Raw genomic sequence first — 20,975 nt, forward strand, 5'->3', positions numbered from 1 at the left:
TTAGTCCTCAGCCGTTTGCGCACTTGTGAAGGAATTGACGGACGGACGCGGAGGCCAAGTGATTCTTGTGCTTTTTGTTTTATTGATGGAGCGAGAGGCCACATTCATTCACTCTTGTGCATTTGACTTGTAAGGCAACAGGGAGGAGCACGCGGGCCTTTGGCGGCTGGTGGCACGCGCCCCCCCCCCCTCCTCTCTGGCTTGGGAAAAGGCAACGCGTTATGCACAACACTCGCTCACGAGACAAAATTAAAAAAAAAACCCGCGCTCATGTCACGCGAGCACCTGATTTCATCGTTCCACAGCAGTCTGGATTAAAATAATAAATTAATGAGATCAACCAAAAAAAAAAAAAGAGCCACCGTTCCAGTGTAGGGAAGGAAAAAAAATGAATGGAGAAGGACCTGAGGTTTTTGGGGTTTGCATGGGAGGAGAACTCCTCAGTCGGCCTCGGCCGCCGCCGCCGCCGCCGCCGCCGCTTCCTCCTCCTCCGTTTCCTCACGATCCATGCAAGCGACGGGCACGTTGTAGTGGCGGTCGTCCTCGGTGACGAGGCTGACGCGGGGCCAGTCGTCCTTGTGCTCGTCGGGGTAGTAGGCCACGAATTCCTCGCCGTCAACCATGTACAGGCGGTACACCTGCAGGGTGCAGCGCAGGGCGTCGCCCAGCAGACACATCTCCACCTGACGCATGCCAGGACAATTAAAAATCAATTAAAAGCAAAAAAAAAAACGAAAACCTTTTAGTAACCGCATAAAAACACAAAGAGCCGCTTATAGACGTGTGGCAAGATGGAGTCGAGTCACACACCTTTGACATTTAATTATCATACTTGAGTGATTCACAAAGTGTGAGTCACTTCAGGCGCGTCATCTTATCAGGAACTAGAAATAAAAATATATCAAGGAAAATGCTATAATGGGAGATATATAGGTTTTCTTTCAAATGATCGACATTGATTTTATGGGGAGGCATTTTGTGTGTCAAAAGTATTCATGACATTTAGTTCTTGGTTATTCAATAATTGAATATTCGTATTGGTATCAGACTGAAAAAAAAAAAGTTTGCACCATCCACATTACAAATACAAATTATATTTATAATTTTTTTAATTAAATCTACTAAATGTATTGATCATAAATTTGATAATTTTGTACCTGTATTTGCATCGCATCTGAATTTATTAAACTTTACTATAAATATTTAAATATTTTTAATGTATTATATGTACATACTATACACTTAATTATTAAAATTTCAATTCTTTATTAGTATTTTACTTTTTTTTTTTATTATTTATTTCCACAATTAATTAATTAAATTAAAACTTTCAACGCCTTAAAATAATCGCATAAGTAATTTTTCTGATTTTTCAGGAAACAAAAAAAAATGACTTGGGCAATTATTTTACAAGGGTGACGATTTGATTTAAAAAAAAAAAATATTGTTAATTTTTGTCTTCACGTTTTCCTGATTTTCATATTTTCTTGGCTGTCATTTTTGTTATTATTAAAACTCACAATTTTTTCTTTTATTGTACATGAATTAAAGGTAACAGGTCACAACCAATCACTGTTTACTTGTTTTCAGTGTTTGGTCATGTGACTTTAGCACACTGAGCCATGATTGGTCGTTACCTGTTTCCAGAGCACAAGTGATGTCACCTTCAGTCGAAAGGTGGAAAATGTGTTTTAAAAAAAACAAAAAACAATTAAAAAAAATACATAAATAAAAAAATAAAATGATTTTTTTTAAATGTGTTTTAAAAAGTATTAATTGTACATAAAAAAATAATGAAGTTACCACATTAGTTATAGACAAAATATTGAATGAATATCTTTATTGACAGACTCAAGTCCATTAAAACAAACTATTTAAAAAATAAAAATATTACATATATTTATACTGCTGAAAATGTCTCAATGAGTCAAGCATCCCTTTAACTGAAGCAAGCAAATCCACTTTTGCATTAAAAAAAATCGACACTGTTAATATTCGACGTAGCGGCGCTCACCTGCTCCAGTCCGGCGCTGACGCCCACGCGGCTCAGATGGTTGGCGAGGAATGCGCGCGGGCAGTCGGAGGAATCGCGGGCAAACAACAGCCAACAGAAGAGCGGCACGTCGCCGCCGCCGCACATGTCGGCGTGCAGCCGGGCGGCGCGGCGCAGCATCAGCAGCTTGAGCGCCTCCAGCATGGCCGCCTCCTCCTCGCCTCCCCCGAAGGCGGCGGCGCACAGTTGGCGGCGCTCGGCGGCTGACGGGCAGTGCGCCGCCGCGCGCCACTGCGAGGAAACAAGAAGACAGCACGCTGGTAAAACCTGAGCCGCAGCGTAGGGAGTAAATAAATAAATATATGAATCAACAAGAATAGCTGCATGGCGCATAAATGTTATTTTGTCAAATAATGCATGGACATGACAAGAAAAGGCATCAATGATGGAAGATGAATGAATGAAACCCAAGTCACAGCGAGAGGAGCGTCATGTTGCTAATATGGAGGGCCAAAACGGACATTTTAAATTAATAAAAGTGAAAAACTGATTTTTGTATTTTCATTTTATTTATTTATTTTTGTGTATATATATATATATTTTTTTTTTCTCCCCAAAATAAATAAATAAATATATATATATATCTCCAAAATAAATATGTATATATATCCAAAAAAAAAAAAAATATATATATATATATATCTAAAAAAAAAAATATATATATATATATATATATATATCCAAAATAAATAAATATATATATATATCCAAAGATAAATAAATAAAAAAACAAAAATAAAAACGAGATTAAAAAATAAATGTGGAAGTAAATACAAAAATATATAAATAGAATTAAATATCAATCAATAAATAAAAAACGCTCTGAATAAAACTGACAGAGCATCTGCAGCATGAAATAAATAAATGTGAGAGCAGAGCATTTTTATTTATTGGTTGATATTTCATTATATTTATTTTGTATTTCCACATTTATATTTGTATTTATTACTATTATTATACTTTTACTTTTATTTATTTATGAAGTTATACATTTTGTTGTTTTTATTTCCATTTATATTAATCATATATATATTTTTAAATCCGTTTTTTATTCATTTATTTTTAACTGTGTCCGTTTTTTGGCCCTCCACATGACTGACAATCAAACGGCCGTGATCATAATCGCCTCTGGTGCAGGCAACAGTCAATCTTTGTGAACCTTATTTCGGAGGATCTCCAGAGAGTTCTGAAGCCGCTGGGTGACGTCGGGTTGCGTTTCAGCCTCGCCCGGAAACGCCCACTGACCCGTCAGCTCCGACAGATCCTGACAAAGTTCCAAGAAAACAAAACACTTTCATTTTCACCTTCTTTTGTGACGGAAGACCAAAACAAGCAAGTTGAGAGTTCACGTAAGCGGGCGACGGGAGGCGGACGGTTACCGCGGCAACGTCGCGGTCGTCGTCATCCTGCAGCCACGCGGGCACCTGAGAAGCCTGAGACAGCACCTGAAACAAGGTGGCCCGCAGGGCGCAGTAGTTGTCCCCCCGAACCTGACGCACGGCCGCAAAGTGCTGCGACAGCTCCTCGTAACCCTGCAGGAGGTCAACAGGAAGTCGATGACAACCAGGAGGCGACCACATTTACACACTTTTTGTCTTCTTTTATTTGAAATTGATGTTAAATTTTTCCGGCAAAATTTAAAAATCATTTTTTAAAGCTATACAATTTCACACAAAATTTATTCAAGTAAGCTTGATTACTATTATTTATATTATTATAATTATGGTAGATTATATATCGTTAAGTTGAATATAAAAAGTGACTACATCGATGTTTTAAATTTTATTTAAAATAAATGTATTTTAGTTTATATTTGTAACTAATATGCTTTATCACTGTTTATAGTGAATAGATTTCTAAATGTCTCATTTCCTTTTAATGTCATCTCGTATGAAATCTAAAATAATCGTAATTTTTTTTTCTCTTCAGTATTGCACATTTTATACTTGTGCTCGTTTGAGACGAATCAAATGAAATATTACCGTGTAAACGTACATTTTATGTGGTAATTTACTTTTTCAAATCTTAATTTGCACATAAGTAAAAAAAAAAAAAACAGGCTGCAGAAAGACACATACACACATTTTGTCTCAAAAATAAATATAAAATGATAAATTTCATTACTGAAGTGTACACACATAAAAAAAGATACATTCTATATTTTCCTATGTACGGAAACTTGTGCGTATTTTTTAGCATTGTTCCTTCTATGTTATGTTATGTTGCATTCCATTGTGTTTTGTTGCATTTATGACTTTTTTCCATTCCCATAAAAAGGGAGCAACTGGAGTGTGCAGGCAAACAATCCGCCCACCTTTCGAATGAGAGCACTTTTGGCCGTGTTCCCGCGCCATTCTCGTCGGCTGTAAGACAAAATGTCCACCGCCGGGCCCAAACTGCATCTGGCCTCCGCTGAGGAACAACAAGTGTGACGTGACGACGTCGTCGGGTACAATCGATCGCGCCCGACGTGCGTGACGGCGGACGGGCGGGGCATCAAAATCAAAAATGGCCTCCCGTGCCTGAACGAGAAGTCTGTTCATTTTAGAAAGATATTTTCAAATAGCATTTCCTTTTTTTTTTTTTGGGCCACCAACTGGGGAATTGGAATCGGATTGATTTGAAGGCAGCAACGTCGTCCACGGACGAACTCACGTGCGTTGCTCTCCGCTGGCGCCGCTCGTGCGTCAGCGGGAGACGAGGGCAGCTCCTCTTCTTCTCCGTATAGATCTTCGTCACTGGGAATGACACAGGAAAAAAAATAAGCATGAAGTCTCTTTTATAAATACATATCGGCACTGCGATGTAGGTTTACGTTTTTGGGATGAAACTGAATGCAGACGTCCCAAAAAATTATTATTATTTTTTTTTAAATGGAGAAAAAAATTGACATAATTTTTTGTCACATTACCAGTTTTTTTTTTTTTTTTTTACATTTTTGGGATTAAATTAAATGCAGACATCCCAAAAATTAAAAAATAAGGGGGGGAGAAAATGAACGCAAGTGTTTTTCACATAGCATTTTTTTCCCATTTTAAAATGTTTACATTTTAGTGATGAAACTGAATGCAGACATCCCACAAATATCTAAAAAAATAAAATAAAATAAGGAAAAAAATGGACAAAAGTGTTTTTCACAAACCAGCATTTTTTTAAAAACGTTTTTGGCGATTAAATTGAATGCAGACATCCCAAAAACGTAAAAATAAAAACGTAAAAATGGGGGGATGGACATGAACAGTTTTTTTAATGTATTTTTTTACGATTTTGGAATTAAATAAAATGCAGACATCCCAAAAATTTAAAAATAAGGGGGGAGAAAATGAACGTAAGTGTTTTTCACATAGCATTTTTTTCCCCATTTTAATTTTTTTTACATTTGAGTGATGAAACTGAATGCAGACATCCCACAAATGTAAAAATAAAAAATAAATAAAAATAATGGACATAAGTGTTTTTCACATAGCAGCGATGATATGCAAGGCATAATGTAAAAGTAGCCAATGGTGGTTTTGCGTTTGGTAAGCAGAGCTGCAGTGAGTGAATATCTGCCTCCCCATGTAAAATTGCGTTCAATTATTTTTAACGGTAATGCGGTATATAAAATGCGCTTGATTTCTTGGGATATTTTGACTAAAAGGTGTTATTAAGACTGCTGTACACAAAGTGATTCAGCACAAAAGCCCATATTGGCTTGCGAGGCCCCACGTTGAACCATAATAACATGGTGCGACTGTCAAAGCAAAACTAAAGAAGAGATTGTGGATTTTTTTTTCCTGACCGCACCCGTGCATTTTGCCGCATCAGGAAAACAAACTTTTTGAAGCACACCTGCTCCTCAAACTGCCTCCAGCGGGTCTGACTTCACTTTCTTCAGTTTGCCGGTTAACCTCCACGTCCTCCATCTTCTCCTCATCCCCTCGGCCTCGATCCTCTCCGGCGTGCGGCTCCGGGTTTTCCTGCTGCTTTTCAGTCGGGCTGCAGAGAGCAAACATTTTTACAGCCTGGCTGCAGGCTATAATCAAGTCAGGAGGACATCAATCATGACCAAATCTGCCTCCTTGTGGTCACGGGGAGAAGTAACACAACACGAGGAGTCATGTTTGAACCCGCGCTGACCCGCTGGCCACTTCGGGCGCGGCCGTTGGCGTCTCCGGGTGGTTCGAGTGCGCCGGCCGTCTCTCGTCGCCGCCCGGCTTCGCTTCTGCGGCCTCCGCAGACGTTTCGTGGCCCGTATCGTCCTGGCCGGACGTCAACGAGGAACACTCGCCGTCTTCCGAGTTCTCGTTCACTGAGCTACAACGCAGACAGAAAACAAATCCGATTTTTTTTTAAATAAAATAAAATAAACCATTAAATCATAAAGGATATTGTTTTTGGCTCGTATGCTTCTAGATCAAGTACAAATTGACCCGATGACACTTGACAGATAAAATCAACATTACTGTTTAATTTATTATTCAATAAAACGTACACATATCTGCACTAACTTTTTTATTTTAATTGCTCACAAATGACTTTTAGTTCAATTTTACCGTCATTTCCATTTGTTATTCTAATGACAAGTAAGGTACGACAATATGGAAAATGCAATAAAATGTTAAAATCTAACCATGTAGTCAAATTGTTTTTGGAGCATTTTTTTTAACCTGCAAAAAAAATAAAAAAACACATAAAAGGGGATTTTCCATTTTTAATGAAAGCTAAATGACTTGTTTTGCATACTATAAACACAATTTTAATCAATATTACATTTCGTTAAATTGTTTTTCTTTGCATTTTTGTCATTAAAACAAAGTGACATTTATTAAATGTATTTTTGGGGGGACTGAATAATACTTTCTTTGTTACAGATAATTTTTATCGCAGTGGTAATAATAATTAAAAAAAAACAATTGTCCCTAAATTATATTGCTGTTAGAACCTGCTCAAAATGTGGCATATGTTTCATCTATTATAAAAAACACTTCTTAGATGAACTTGTAACATTTATTTTCGCTTAAATATAACGCAAAACATTTCAATCGTGTAGTGTCTCAGCCTCAACACTAGGGGGCACTAAATTAAAGGACTACATACACGAGACGTACATTATCGGCCCCGATACCCGATATCGATGCATCCCAAGTATGAATAAAAGTTACGTCGTTCAGTACCAAGATGATGTAAACTTCCTTGGTGGAGGTAACAATGACAAGGGTTAGTATGTTGACCATATTGCGCTGTCACATGACTCACCAGCTGGACTCGGACGTTTTCTCCCGACACGTTTCGGCCTCCTCGTCTTCATCGTTCCAACAAAGCGCCGTCACCGGCGTGCAGCCATTCGCCACTTTGGAGCCCACGTCGCCCCCCTCGTCGTCACGGCGATAAACGTCCGACACGTCGTCGTCACCAACGGACATTTGCGCTTCTTCTGGGCCGCCATCTTGGATTTCAACCTGCGCAGGTGAGGCCGGACGCCGGTCGCCACCTTCCCGTTGGAGGTTCACTTCCCGCGGGAGGTCAGATGATCCTTTTCGCTCCAGACTTTTTTCCATGCCGGCGTTTTCTTCTGGCGCGTCTTCCCTCAGTAAGGATCCGTTTTCCCGCGCAACAATCGTCTCGGACGGGTCAAATTGGGGAAGGAGCGTTAACTGCGTGTCGTCCGCGTTTTCAGTTTTTAATGTCACCGTGTCGGTCATCTTCCTGGGTGGCAAAAAAAAAAAAGAAGACAAAAATACTAAATACGGACATTTATGTTCATTAAAGATGGCTCTAATTGTAAATAATTCTTACAATAATTAATTAATTATGATAACAAAAGCTCAAATGATAGCAAGTGGTATATTTTTGGGTTGTTTGCCAATACCAGTAGAATAAAAAAAATACATCAAATAAAAATCCCAAATTATTTTTGTTGAGATCTCTGACTTTTAACTCATTCACTGCCATTGACGGCTATAGACGTCAACAATTCATTTTACCAAATTTTATTAGTTTACATTTTTTCTCACTTTAGTTAACAAGAGTATGAAAGCCTAGATTGTTTTTATTGTATTAGAACAGATATAAAATGTGTGATTAATCATGAGTTAACTAGTGAAGTCATGCGATTAATTACGATAAAAAATTGTGAGCCCTTCATTTTTAATAACATTTTCTTTAAAAAGAAAAGAAAAAGATTATTAATTTTTTTTTAAAATGTTTTTTAAAGAAAAGATTATTTAAAATTAGGGGCATCAGGCGATTAAAATCAGAATTAATCGCATGACTTCACTAGTTAACTCACGATTAATCACAAATTTTATATCTGTTCTAAATGTACCAAAAAATAATTTCTAGGTTTTTATACTCTTGTTAACAATTTTTTTTTTTTTTTTTAAGTAATAGAAATAGTTCAAATGAATTTTTGACGTCTATAGCCGTCAATGGAAGTGAATGAGTTTTAAAAAATTCACGTAGTTTTATAATTATAATTTTCAACTGAAAAATCTAAATCCATAATTTTAATAATAAATATAACATGTTAAAAAATGCTATAATGTTAAAATAAAGACTTTGTCGATAACTACGCTGCATTATGCTTTGTTAATTGCATCAAAATCATATTTTGTTTCCTTTATTATTTGTAATAAAAGACCTCACGTCTCATCGCGAGTCGGCGTCCATTTTGAACATCCACTTAAGGAAATTAACTATTTGAGATTTAGTGTCGTGATTTTTTTTTTTGTTTAAGCCTTGATGAAAATGTGTGCTTAGTTGTTCTACATGTCATGTTTACTTTTGTCATTTTTCGGGCCGCGTCAAATCTCATCGAAGATTTAACATCCCAACCACTCAAATCGTTCAAGAAAATTGCTCAAGTCTCACCTTATGTCTCCTTGCGGGCCACACGTGCCCTCCACACTTGCCGTCATCGCCACCAAGTGGCCGGTGGGCGCAGCGGCCTGGGTGTCATCTTTCAGCAAACCGCTTCGCTCCTCTAAACTGCCACAGGGACTCTTTGGGCGACAGCAGCAGGCCCCCATTGGAGTGCCCCCCCCGACACGCACGCGGGGGCCCGACGGCGTCGCCTCGGGTCCTACCAAGGCCGCTGGATCGGGATGCTCATGTCTAAAATAACAATGTGACGGGGTTATCGCACAAAGTGGCTGCTTCTTCATCCTCCAAAAAAAAAGAAAAAAAAAAAAAGAAGCAAAAATGGTGAACACGTTTCAGTATAAAATATTCAGTGCAGAAGCCACAACAACAATAAACAATTTGCTCACCCAATACGCGACTCAATCATTTTTTTGTGCGTGAGTAGATCAGTGGCGGTGAACCTATTTTCTCATTCATGTAAAATATGACAATTGGTTAAAAAAAAATACAAAAATAATTATCATAATAGAGCATTGGAAAAAAAAAATCGATATTTAGCAGCAGCAAAACGTCACTTGCAGGTGACCGCGGCTGAAGTTGGATGACTGCGACATCGATTGCTTTGTCCTGGCTTTACCGAATGACCCGGAAGTGACGTTTTGCTGCTGAACTAGCATTTGAATATAGAATTTTAAAAGTGTACATTGAATACTTCGACGGTAAAATGCAGTGTTAATAATTCAAATTGAGCATCTGATGGCACAGATACCTCCACAGTGTACCTAACGTTTTGGTTAAGTGACTCTCCGCTGGGGTTTTGCAGTATTTACAAAAATCATCGCGGATTGATGCCGACTCCTTTAGCAACACATATACGACGCACATTCGACATTTAACAACACAGATGATAATAAATGTAAGACACACGAGTGACATGACCCGCGCAACAACACGTTCTGACACGCAACGACGACGCAAAAAAAAAAACACATCAGAGATTGAAAAGGACGTGGATTACCTAAAGACACTGCGGAAAGCGTCCAAAGTTGACAGTCTGGCGCGGCCATGAAACGCAGGAGCTGCTTTCGCTTTCGCTGAGCCGAAATGACGATAATTAGCCGGCTAGCATTTTGGGGAAACTTCAACCAGACAAACACGCCGCTAGCTCGCAGACTCGACGCGGTTGCTTTATGAACAACAGCGACGCGCTGGTGCGAGTCTGCGGTGGTGCGCCGGAACATTTTACTGTTTAAAAAAAAAAAAAGGAAAGAAGAAAAAAGTCACATAAAATAAAAAGGGGGCTGTGCGGTAGGACGCAGAACATCTGTCAAGTGGCTTTGTGCGAGTAGCATTAATATGTAAACAAAGGGCGGTGGGGGGTTTTCTCATATAACTTTATTAAACAATTTCAAACAGAATACACAAAAAAATTTGAACACTACACAAACACGTTATTAATACAGAAAAAACAAACAAATAGGGGGGATATTTAAATAAAAACATTTAAAAAAGCATTAAGCCACAGTTCTCATCGCTTTCTTGTTGATATATTTCAATATAGTATTAATGTGTTGTTTGGTTTTCATTTAAAAAACTAAAAACAAAGGTTTCGAATGATAATAAAACGAGACACATCTTTCCAGAATTTTTTTTAATGAAAGGGCGGTGGGGTCACGCCTCCAGATTGAAGCGGGTGACGTCATCACGGATGCGACAAGCGTAGCTGTGTTCCAAAATACGACATACAAAAATCAATGATTAAGACAGATTCGGTAAGAACTTGGCCTTCTGAAAAGTATTTTTCCAAGTGCGATGAATAACATTTAATAAGTTAAATTAAATACAAACACATTAAAAAAATACACATTTTAATTATACTTGCATTTTTTAAATATTACGTGACATATTTTTTTTTAAATATAGAAATTAGGTTGGAACTGGCCAAAAAAGTATTATTCTGTGTGTAATGAATAACATTTCATTTATTTTCATGAATAAAAAACATTTAAAGAAATAGTTTCATAACATTTTTAATTACAATTTAATCAAAAATGTTACTTAAGAGTATTTCATTTTTCATATTTGATGTTTTGTTCAAGTATGTGTAAATAAATCGAATTTTTTTTTTTTTATACACTCACACAAACAAAAATGGTCTCCCAGGCGGGGAAGCGAACCCACGCCAACCTGCATCGCCACCCGGAGCCCGAAATTACTATTATTTCGGAAGTATGAGGATTCTGCATGATGTCGGCGATATGCAAACTGTTGTCCCTCCTATCGCGACGTTCGCCTTTTTTAGATATCAATCAATCCCCTCAAATTCAAACCCAAAGTCTGCAGTTGAAGCATCCCAATATTTCTGGCATATATAGAAGATGTCCGTTAAATCTTTTCTAGCTCATTGATGTGCTCCAACAGCCCGAGAGGCAGCCCGAGCTCCGCCACGATGTCCCTGCAACTCTGCAGCAGCTGGCTGAAGATTGCTCCACGGGCGCAAGACGAGGAACGAGCGTCGCCGTTGGCGCCGCGCGCCGAACGCGACGACGTCTGACAATGCGGAGGGGAATCCGTGTCCATGCAACAGTCGCTCTCTGGGCAGCCCACAGGGGGCGCCACCCCGAGATCCTCCAGGCTCTCCGCCAGGTCGTCTGCGCTGGGAGGGATCTCCTCCATGGCCTTCATGATTTCCTTCACGATGGAATCCTCGTGCTGCGAAACGCGCTGGAGAAGATTTGTGACGCAGGCGGGGAAGGGCTGGCCGCGGTGCTCCACCTGGTACCAGCTGCCGACTGCGCTGAAGGCAGCCACATAAAAAAAACAAAAAAGTATTTTAAGGGAAGGATTAGAGAGATGGATAGATACTTGTATCTCAAATCATCCTTCTCCATTAATATGTTCTAGCAGCACCCCAGTTTTTAAATTTTATTTAATAAAGACAAATAGCAGTCTATATTGTACTTCCCACATTAGCCATTAGGGGGCAGTATACAACAGTCACACAAATGAAGAATACCTACTTCTACTACTACTGTGACTCAGTAAAATGCCCGAGAGGATAAAGATGACATGCCTGTGAGTGTTGTTCCATCATTAATCTACATGTGTTGCTCTTAACGTTACCATACAATCCCTCGAAGTCGGCCGACGGCCAGAGTCTTGGCTGCTCCTTCCCGGAAGCCCTCTTTGAAGCCCACCTCGAGGGCTGCGTCCTCGCCGATGTCAGCGCCGTCCACATAACCGTCCTGATCGACAATTAGACATGGGGGGTGGGGGGGGGTCCAAATATATGAATTAGTGGAGGATGCACCCCAATGAACATAATTTTTTTTTTTAATCTATGCACATAATTCAGAAACTGCCACTTTTTGTGTAAATGATGACAAAAACAACAGTCAGCTGGTTTTTTTAAATGATTTTGTTGGTCTTCCTTAATAAAACATTTTGTTTAATCAAAGACATCGTTCATTGAGTAGTCCACTGCTGAAAAAAAAAGCTTAATATTAATGTCTTCACATTAATAATTGTAGGTAGGTAATATGAGCAAATTTGTCATTTCAGCGAGTGTGTACCAAACTGGTAGCCCTTCCCAATAATCAGTCGGGGGACCCAAGAACCGTTTCAAAAAAAGTTGCTAACCCCTGAAATATAATACAACGCCAAAACATCAGCATCAATGACTTTTGACTCTGAAAAAAATAGAATTCAACTCCATTCATCAGACACAACCATTAAAAAATAATAATAATGTGGATACAAAAAAAAGTTATATACATTTTTAATTGAAAAAAACAACGTGTTGCCTATCTACAGAGAATGAATAAAAAAATAAATGAATATATTCTATACTTTGATAGGATACGACAGTACAGTTGGACGCTCCGATTATCCATACACATGTTGCAATGTAGTGATGCAAAAGTGTTCTACCCTGGTTCTTCTCTTCATGTTGAGCGCCCATTCTTTGGCTGAAATGTCACGTTCGTCCGCGTTCTCTTCAAAAACGTCGTCCATCCCATTTGACGCAGCTAGTTTTAACCACGACATTGTTGTAAACTCGGAAACAAAACGCAAACCTGCCGCTGATGTTGTTGTGACGCAGCCCAGTCCCAGGAAGATGGTTCTTCTTCTACGGCACAATCGCCAGCGCCTGTTTGGCAACACCGCCGTTTACAGGACAAACTGCGTCAACGCAACCAGTACGTCATTAAAATGCCTCAAGCTGTAATGCAGAAAGAAATCCTGCAGGAGGCGCGAGAGCATCGCGGCATTCAGAGCTCTCAGAAAGATTGAGCAAAATCCTAAAATACTCCAAAGTGAGCATCATTTCTCATCTATGTGAGGGCAGAAAGAAACATGCTGTCGTGTCCTGTTCTCAATGAAGTGTTTTGTTGTTGTTATTACTGCCATCAAACAAGCGCAGATGTTTAATTTATCGCCGTCTTCACAGCTTCCTGTTTTCCCTTTCAACAAGTCATGACCACCAAACGGATTATTGGGGGCATCAATAATGCATTTCAACCTTGTGTGTGGGGAAAAAAAACCTCAGTGGGTTGCAGAGCAGTGTTTTTCCTCTTTCGTGAACACTGGATTTAAAAAAATAGGGTGGGGGGGACTGTTATTAAACCATGATTTCCTTCAAATATATTGCACATACTGTCTCTAAAAATGTTATCTAAATAAAAGTTTGAAAGCAAAAAATGCAATATGATTGCATTGTACCTCAAATTAAATAGAATCGAAATGAACGATAGTGGGTTAACAAGAATACAATTAAAGTTGAAGCCACTGTAACATCCAGTCAGAACATTTCATTCAGCAATTCTTTTGTGCGCCACAAGAGGGAGCCCACTCAATTAAAGTTGAAGCCACTGTAACATCCAGTCAGAACATTTCATTCAGCAATTCTTTTGTGCGCCACAAGAGGGAGCCCACGTACAACGAGTGGCACTCGTAGCGTACCTAACCAATCCCAAATGGTCTCCTTCCCTCAATCAACGATCGACACCCCGCAGCACAAAAAAAACTTTTCTCTCCTACTGCTGCATTTCCCTCCAATTTCCCAGCGTGTTCATTTTGGCTGCCAATTGGCGTGTCATTTTGCCCCAGAATTAATCCTCACAATCAAAACAGATTTTCCGGGGAGCAATCTTCCATCAAGTATTGATTTTTTTTTCTTTCCCTCACGCTGGCCGAGCCTGTAGTCCCTAATTTAAGATGACAGGCCGGTAGCACAATGGAGCCAGCAGAGCACCTTGGGAGCTCCTCTTCCTCTTCCTCCTCTTGACGGATAGATTGGGAGGTTACACCACATGCTTACATATGTGCTCGAGCTCGGTTTTTTTTTATAAAGTCTTGGGGCCACGCAGGTGCAGCCATCATTACGGAGGACGTCTCGAACCGAATCTCGACCCCCCCCCCCCCCCCCCGCGTTGGTCACTTTGAAGAGGGGCGGCATCTTGAGATCGCAAAAAGGGAACAAAGGACAGAACGCGTCACCATAACAACGTGATTTTACTTTTTACAAAGCAACATTGAATCGAGTTAATATTTTCTGCTCAGTGTGCCTCTTAACTCCTGCTGCACCAGAAAAAAAAAAGTTCAATATCACATTAAAATTATTTAAACAATTGTTTGCAAGTGTATTGCACATATAAGATAAAAAAAAAAAATCTACGCAAATGTTTGAAAAGCATCCGTTTTAAATGCTAACGTAAACAACTGCACTCGCCTAAGACCACTAGAGGGAGCCCACGCCACTTTTGAGGCAGAGCCGTATATATAGAGAGAGTTGGGCCAACTCGGCTTTGGCATGGTAACAAGATGGCGTCCAAATGGTCAACTGCTGGCCACATGACATACGGACGCCATCTTGTTACCCTCCCGAAACAAAGTTGGCCCAACTCTCTCTATAAACGGCTGTTTTGATGGTCAACAATTCTCTTTTCAAACTTAAGTTGGTTCATCAGTTCTCTTTTTTTTAAAGTGTACAGTAATATTCCAGATTTAAATACAGCATATGTTATCATTCATGAAACTTACCGATATAGTCATGTGAGGTGCAGGTCTTATTTTTGCCCACTTGGGGGTCAAACACATCGAGGGACGACTGCACCCCTGCCACACTTTCACACTCGCTGCTTCAGAAAAAAAGGATGGACGGAAAACACAAGACATGTTCATCCCTTAAGTGCTCCATAATAAGACAGTTAAATGGAGTGTACAGTACGTTTGTTCCATACTGTACATATCCGCCATCAAGTGATCACTCAAGTGAGACCATTAAGTCGTCGACCTGCAAACAGCCCGCACTCCCGCCGTCACTTGACGCTAATCAACCCCGGAGGGAATCACATGCACGGCCAACCCGGCGGACGCTAATCGTGCGCACGTCTGACCGCGGCGGACGACGTCTCGACCTTGACGAAGAAACCGCCCAAAAGGAGCAAACGCTATGATTTCGCGTAAACGCGATCTGGATCGCATCTGCGCGCCGACGAATCGAAAACGTAATCCATCCGTAGGAATTTATTCCAAAGGCGGACGTGTTGGTGATTATCTCGCGCAGTCGTGCGGCCGGGCTGCGCTAAAATCTTCCATTTCGACACGTCCGAGGCGCTTGGATTTCAAGGGAGTGGAAAAACTGGGAAGAAGTGAAAAGCCTTCTTTTGTTCTCATTTACCGAAGAAAAAAACTGGGGTTCATCGAACAACATTTACAAGATGTAAATCGGAATACTCAGGAAAAAGTCGTCTTCAATTGATAATTTTTTTTTTCAATTTTACCATAAAATGGCAAAATTGCAAGAAAAAAAGTCATAACAATTATAGCACAAGTCTAAATATGTCTACAATGAAAAAGTAAACGTTTGAATAAAATGTACTAATTTGTAAAATGTCAGAAAAAAACCCACAATTGGACAAAGTCAAATTAATCAGATAACATTTACGACAAAAAAACAAAAGTGTCATGATTTCCAAGAACAATGCCATAGAAATCTGAAAAAAACATGACATAAGGACATCTTCATTTGTTTTTTTCTATGATGTTTTGAAATATCAGCAGGCCGCGCACTCGTCCTCCGCAAGGCGACATTTCCAAGAGCCTCTCGAGGACGACTTGCCGCGTCGATTGTTGCCGTGTTTACATCAAATGCAACTTTTCAAGTGTTTCAAGTACACAAACTCAAGTGGACGATGGCGCCCTCTGGAACGTGACGCTGGAACTTGCGCGTACGCTAAAAGTTCAAACGCTTCACATGTAAACACTTTAAAAAAGCTGCTTTTCCCCTTCCAGCGTCAAGTCAGGAGTGGAAGGAAGCTCGCGGAAAACGTCAGCAAACACAATTTAATGTGTCAATATTTTGTCAAATATATACTTTCTTTCTTCTTCTCTCATTTTTTTTTAGCAACGGGAGTTGTAACTGGCTAACAATTCACACTTGGCCGGCTAACGCCGCGCTAGCAACAAGCGAGGAGGAAGTTTGCGAACCTGGATGCTAGCTTAGCACTAGCTAGCACGAGGCTGGTGTTTTTGCTATACGTCAATCACACAGTTGTCGTAGCGATTCATCTGATAAACCCATGAATTAAAAGATAATTTTAAGTGTTAAATTTAATTTACGTCCAAATTCAGGTTTGCTTTCTCATCCTCACGCGCGTGTTTTTCGTCCGACAGAAACTCGATCTGCACGCACTTCCTGATTCTAAGCGCCGTTGCACTGTCAAGCAAGATAGCATTTAGCATGAGCTAAATTTGGTGTAAAGTATATTTGATTTTCGGGTTGTAACGTAGCATCGCATTTTTAAAATGTGAAAATGGCCACCCACGGTCCGGACGCAACATAGATGGGGTTTAAAATGGCGCCGAAAAGAAAAACAAAAACATCCGTTGGTTAGGGTACGGGGCGTGGGTGTTAACTAAAACATTTGTAAACATATGATCAAGATAAAAATTGTTTTTTTTCATTTGTTGGACTGTTTTTCGACTTCAGCAAGCGCGCAGACGAACGAACGTGTCGATCTTCATCGCTCGGCACAATTAACAAGGCAAACAAAAAAGAAAAACATCACAACACGTCTGGCAGCAGAATTGAAATCGTCCTCAAAGACCAAAAAGCATCCGTCTTATTATTAATAATGTATCTGCTCGGTCTGCTTTTTTTTTTTTTTTTTTTTGTATTAGGATTATTTTATTATTTACTGGTTTCCACCTCTCGTCTTCAAAGGCGTCACGACGGCGGACAGGAGAGGCAACAACGTGTCAAACTTTGGAGTTTGCTTTCAAAAGGCTCCCTTCGCTTTCCTGCTTTATTTCCTCTTCGGCTTCTGCTTGTTTGCGGGTTCGTCGACGAGAGGCCAAGCATCAGCACTGACCCCCCCAATCATCTTTCCACTTGTCATTAAAAAGCCCTTCCTATAGGGTGAGATGCTTTTATTCGCCCGAGGCGATTTCAAGATGCGGAGGTCACTTGAATTCGGCTTTCACTAAACACTTCTTGTGTGCAGCTCATAAAAGATGTTTTTTTTTTCTTCTTCTTGGAAGAATTATTTACGATGCCTGTTATTGAAAACTTTTTCTGGTGAGCTGTGACTTAGAAAGGTCTTCAATATTTGTATAACTTACTCAAACATTTGCGTATATATATATATAGTATATAACAGATAATACAAAACACAAGTCAATACAAATTTTTTTCCCATTTAAGATAAGTTACTTAGGCTTGTAAAACTGCAAGTATTAATGCTAAACATTAGCATGTGAATATCACTTTCCCAGTCACATTAGCTTTGAGCTTTTTTTTTGCTTTTTATTCTTAAGAAATAAAAAAACCCAAACCCACAACAACAACAACAACAACAACAAAAGTGCTACTTACTGAGGAAAGTTGCTTTTGACTTCTGTGTGCGTCTGCGGGTGGAAAAAAAATGCAAAAACGATCGTGTGCTGCCAAAAACGTTCTCTTCCCATCTTCTTCTTCTGCTTCAGCGCTTCCTTCTTCTTCACCCTGTGACAGCGTTCTGCCCCTCGCAGGTCAGTCTTGGTACTACATCACAAAGACGACCGTTGTTGCTCCTCAGTCTAGACATTGGTTGGCTTTTTTTTTTTTAAATTTGATTTTACACACACAAGCACTCGGTGTTATTTAGAGTGGACAATGTCGGGGAGGACGAGAATACATTTGAAGAGTCACCAGAGAGCGCACAAGCTTTTTGGGGATGGACGAGCGCAGGGAAGAACAAGTGACCCTGAACGCAGCACTCTTCCTAAAAGGGCCTTCAACGTCTGCTTGTCTCAACACACACACACACCAAGCATAACACTTTTAAACTCCACCGAGGAGGCGAGTGAGCGACTACTTGTGAGACTTGCTTTCAAAAGGTTAAAAAAAATATTGTGTGTCCTGAAATTTCAGATTTTTTTTTCTTAAGCATTTTTTATTTATTTATTTAAATTGATTGAGCGCCTTTAAGAGAGATATTTATACAAAATAGGGACAGGCGAGTAGCTGATTCTTATTTCCAGGTATCAGTACTTCCTGTTTGCGGCCGTTTTTATGTCCAGGGACCAGAAATTAAAAATAAGAAAAAGAGAAAATTGCCCATTCATTTCCTGCAATTTTACAACAACAAAAAAATATGATACATAGGTCTTTCTTTAAAATAAACTGTAATTGTTTTTGGGGGGAAATTTTATCTATCAAAATTACTAGTGGTATCAGTACTTGGTATCAGCATCAACTCAAGAGTACTCAAACTTCAGAAAACGGTCAGAAAAAGTGCTATAGAACATAGCTAATCAATTAAAAAAATAAAAGTGAAGGAAAAAAACTTATTTCAGCACAGTCAACATGTTGAAAGGGAGTAAGAAGAAGTAAAACAACAACAAAATGTCCTATTTTTAGTTTGTTTTTGTTATGATAGCAAACCCTTTCAAAAAATGGGATTTTTTTACCGCAAGAAGATCAAAGTGGAGAATTGAAAAAAAAGCTGGCGTCAAGATTATGACGACATCTTAGAAAGGAAATTGTGACTTTTGAGACAACATTTGGCTAATGATTCAATCCAATTAGTGAGGGGCGGGGCATCCGTCAATTCCTCCTCCTCCCTTGCAAACCAAAAGAGCCAACGCCCTCAAACATCAGCTCGACACGCACACGCGCGTGCTGATTTTCCAAGCTAACGGCTTTTAATGTATGTTGTAAATATTTCAATAATGTCGGCTTGTTAATATTGCATGCTGGGACTGTTTGACATGACGAGGAGGAGGCGTGTGCGCGTGCGCGGCGTTGCACATTTTATCCGACGTCTGACATTTTTAAAAGTTCCCATTTGGGACGAGGCGCTGCTCACCTGCTGATGGTGGACTGGCTGAAGCCCCCCCCCCCCCCCACCTACCGATGGCGCCGAGGACCTGGTTCACCTCCATCTGAGTCAGGCCCAGCGACTGGCGGCGAATCTTTGCAAACGTTTTCCATGTTGAAGCCGTCCGCCTCGCCCGGGGTCTGACGAGCGCACAAATGCAATTTCTTACCAGTCAGAAAACACATCTTATTTATCTTATCAGACGTACGATATGTCGTGTTCATGTCGTTTGGAAAGTTTAGTCAAACCATTTTTTTCAACCGCTACTTTTGAAAAGAGATGGCAAATCCAGGTCCCGCCGACGGGCCCGCCCTCATCTGGAAAAAAAAGAAAAGTAGAATGAATATTTCCATTAGATGAGGTGCGTACGTGAATGCAGACTAACGTTTCGATGACGTGTGGATAAAAATTCCACAATTGGGAAACGAGGGAAGAAAGATGGATGTGTGTTTTCATTTTCATACATTTGTGTTGATAAGCACTAAATACTCGTGGCTTCACATGCCTCCTGCGATGCTTCTTGCCCCCCCACCAACATCACTTTGACATAATCGGGAGGGGATCTTCGTGAATCCGTAATCCATCCCCGCCACGCCTCATTTGGCAACATTACTTCGCATTAGGGCGTAGATAATTTATCTCTCCCCGGCTGGTGTTCTTTTGCTGCCACTTAGCATATTTTATTGAACCCCCCCCCCCCCCCCCCCCCATACCTAGCTTCGCATCCCGGCACGGCGGCGTGAACTTGTTCCATTCAATTATTTATGGTGGTCGCGGCGCAAAGTGCTTTAGAAGATTCTTATGATGACAAGCCGGAGGCCTCGCATTTAACAAACGTCACCTAATATGGTCGTCATGATGATGATGATGACCTCCGCCAAGGATGCTACTGGTTCAGGGTGATCATACTTGTAGAATTTTCATTATAGTAAGTTTTGATTTCAGTTTGTTTTTGTTTAATGTAATTCGTTTTAATTAGTTTTCAGAGAGACTTTTGTTTGTTTTTAAATCATTTGTATTCGTTTTGGTGTTGCCGCGACCATTCGATGGCGCCACACTGCTAAAATATATGGACTGATAAGAACCGTCGCTCGGTACCGACCAGGATCGTGACGATTCGACCGACGAGAACCTGCTCCAGTCGGTGCTCAGTGACCGCAAGATGGTTGAAGATCAGCGACGGGCCTATACCGAAGTTCCCATCGAGACTAACTCAGGAAAAAATGCTACTTACCTGAGCTTGAGCATTGTCCTAACGCTCCTCGCACATTTGATGGCTATCACGGTAAATTGCCGTTTGTCTTTGAAAACGATCCATCTTGATGGTCGGAGTGCAGTAACGTGTGCAGATGGCGGATGCAAGTAGAAAACTGTAGCAATTAGTGTCAGTCTTCACCTTGGCTTTGTTTGCTGAGCTCTAAACGGGCGTCTTAATTGGAGCAGTGAGGGATGGGCGTAAACGGAAGTACGACGTACGGAGAAACAAAAGGGCCAAAATTCAATACATGGATACGCCATTAAGTGGTTAAACAAATGAAATGTTTCATTTGATTATTAATTAAATATGGAATTAAATAAATTAATGTGTTACTAAATGTTTTGTCAATTAATTATATTACGAGTATTGGTGAATAAATGTTTGCGTATGACATTCAGAATATTTGTTCTAGTCAAACTACTGGGGTAATTTTTCTCTCTCCCCATTTTAAATTATG

At 40.0% G+C, this 20,975-nt stretch overlaps 2 protein-coding genes across 7 annotated transcripts; both read right to left on the reverse strand.

Moving 5' to 3' along the window:
- Positions 1 to 59: 59 nt before the first annotated feature.
- On the reverse strand, positions 60 to 10,119 carry LOC147156050 (uncharacterized). Of its 2 annotated transcripts, none has more exons than XM_086066092.1 (11): positions 9,915 to 10,119; positions 8,906 to 9,148; positions 7,292 to 7,741; positions 6,173 to 6,349; positions 5,885 to 6,031; positions 4,709 to 4,791; positions 4,368 to 4,465; positions 3,433 to 3,585; positions 3,213 to 3,317; positions 2,015 to 2,284; positions 60 to 683 (listed from the first exon to the last, which is right to left on the reverse strand). In XM_086066092.1, exons 2-11 carry the CDS (start codon positions 9,061 to 9,063, stop codon positions 441 to 443), a joined length of 1,884 nt encoding a protein of 627 aa, XP_085922218.1. In that variant the 5' UTR covers positions 9,064 to 9,148; positions 9,915 to 10,119; the 3' UTR covers positions 60 to 440. The 2 variants fall into 2 exon arrangements, with proteins under 2 accessions (XP_085922218.1, XP_085922217.1); XM_086066091.1 differs by lacking the exon at positions 9,915 to 10,119 and adding an exon at positions 9,304 to 9,860.
- Positions 10,120 to 10,343: 224 nt separating this feature from the next.
- otulina (OTU deubiquitinase with linear linkage specificity a) lies at positions 10,344 to 20,694 on the reverse strand. 5 transcript variants are annotated; one of them, XM_086066629.1, is made up of 6 exons: positions 20,495 to 20,694; positions 19,509 to 19,577; positions 19,294 to 19,400; positions 17,775 to 17,942; positions 12,020 to 12,141; positions 10,344 to 11,688 (listed from the first exon to the last, which is right to left on the reverse strand). In XM_086066629.1, the coding sequence occupies exons 2-6, from the start codon at positions 19,509 to 19,511 to the stop codon at positions 11,282 to 11,284; spliced, it is 807 nt and encodes a 268-aa protein (XP_085922755.1). In that variant the 5' UTR covers positions 19,512 to 19,577; positions 20,495 to 20,694; the 3' UTR covers positions 10,344 to 11,281. The 5 variants fall into 5 exon arrangements, with proteins under 5 accessions (XP_085922755.1, XP_085922756.1, XP_085922754.1 ...); XM_086066630.1 differs by having other exon boundaries at positions 19,469 to 19,577; XM_086066628.1 differs by having other exon boundaries at positions 19,294 to 19,577.
- Positions 20,695 to 20,975: the final 281 nt, after the last annotated feature.

The sequence above is a fragment of the Leptonotus elevatus genome, chromosome 21 (genome assembly GCF_054856555.1).
Source record: "Leptonotus elevatus isolate MCC_2025b chromosome 21, RoL_Lele_1.0, whole genome shotgun sequence".
Classification (NCBI taxonomy): Eukaryota; Metazoa; Chordata; class Actinopteri; order Syngnathiformes; family Syngnathidae; genus Leptonotus; species Leptonotus elevatus.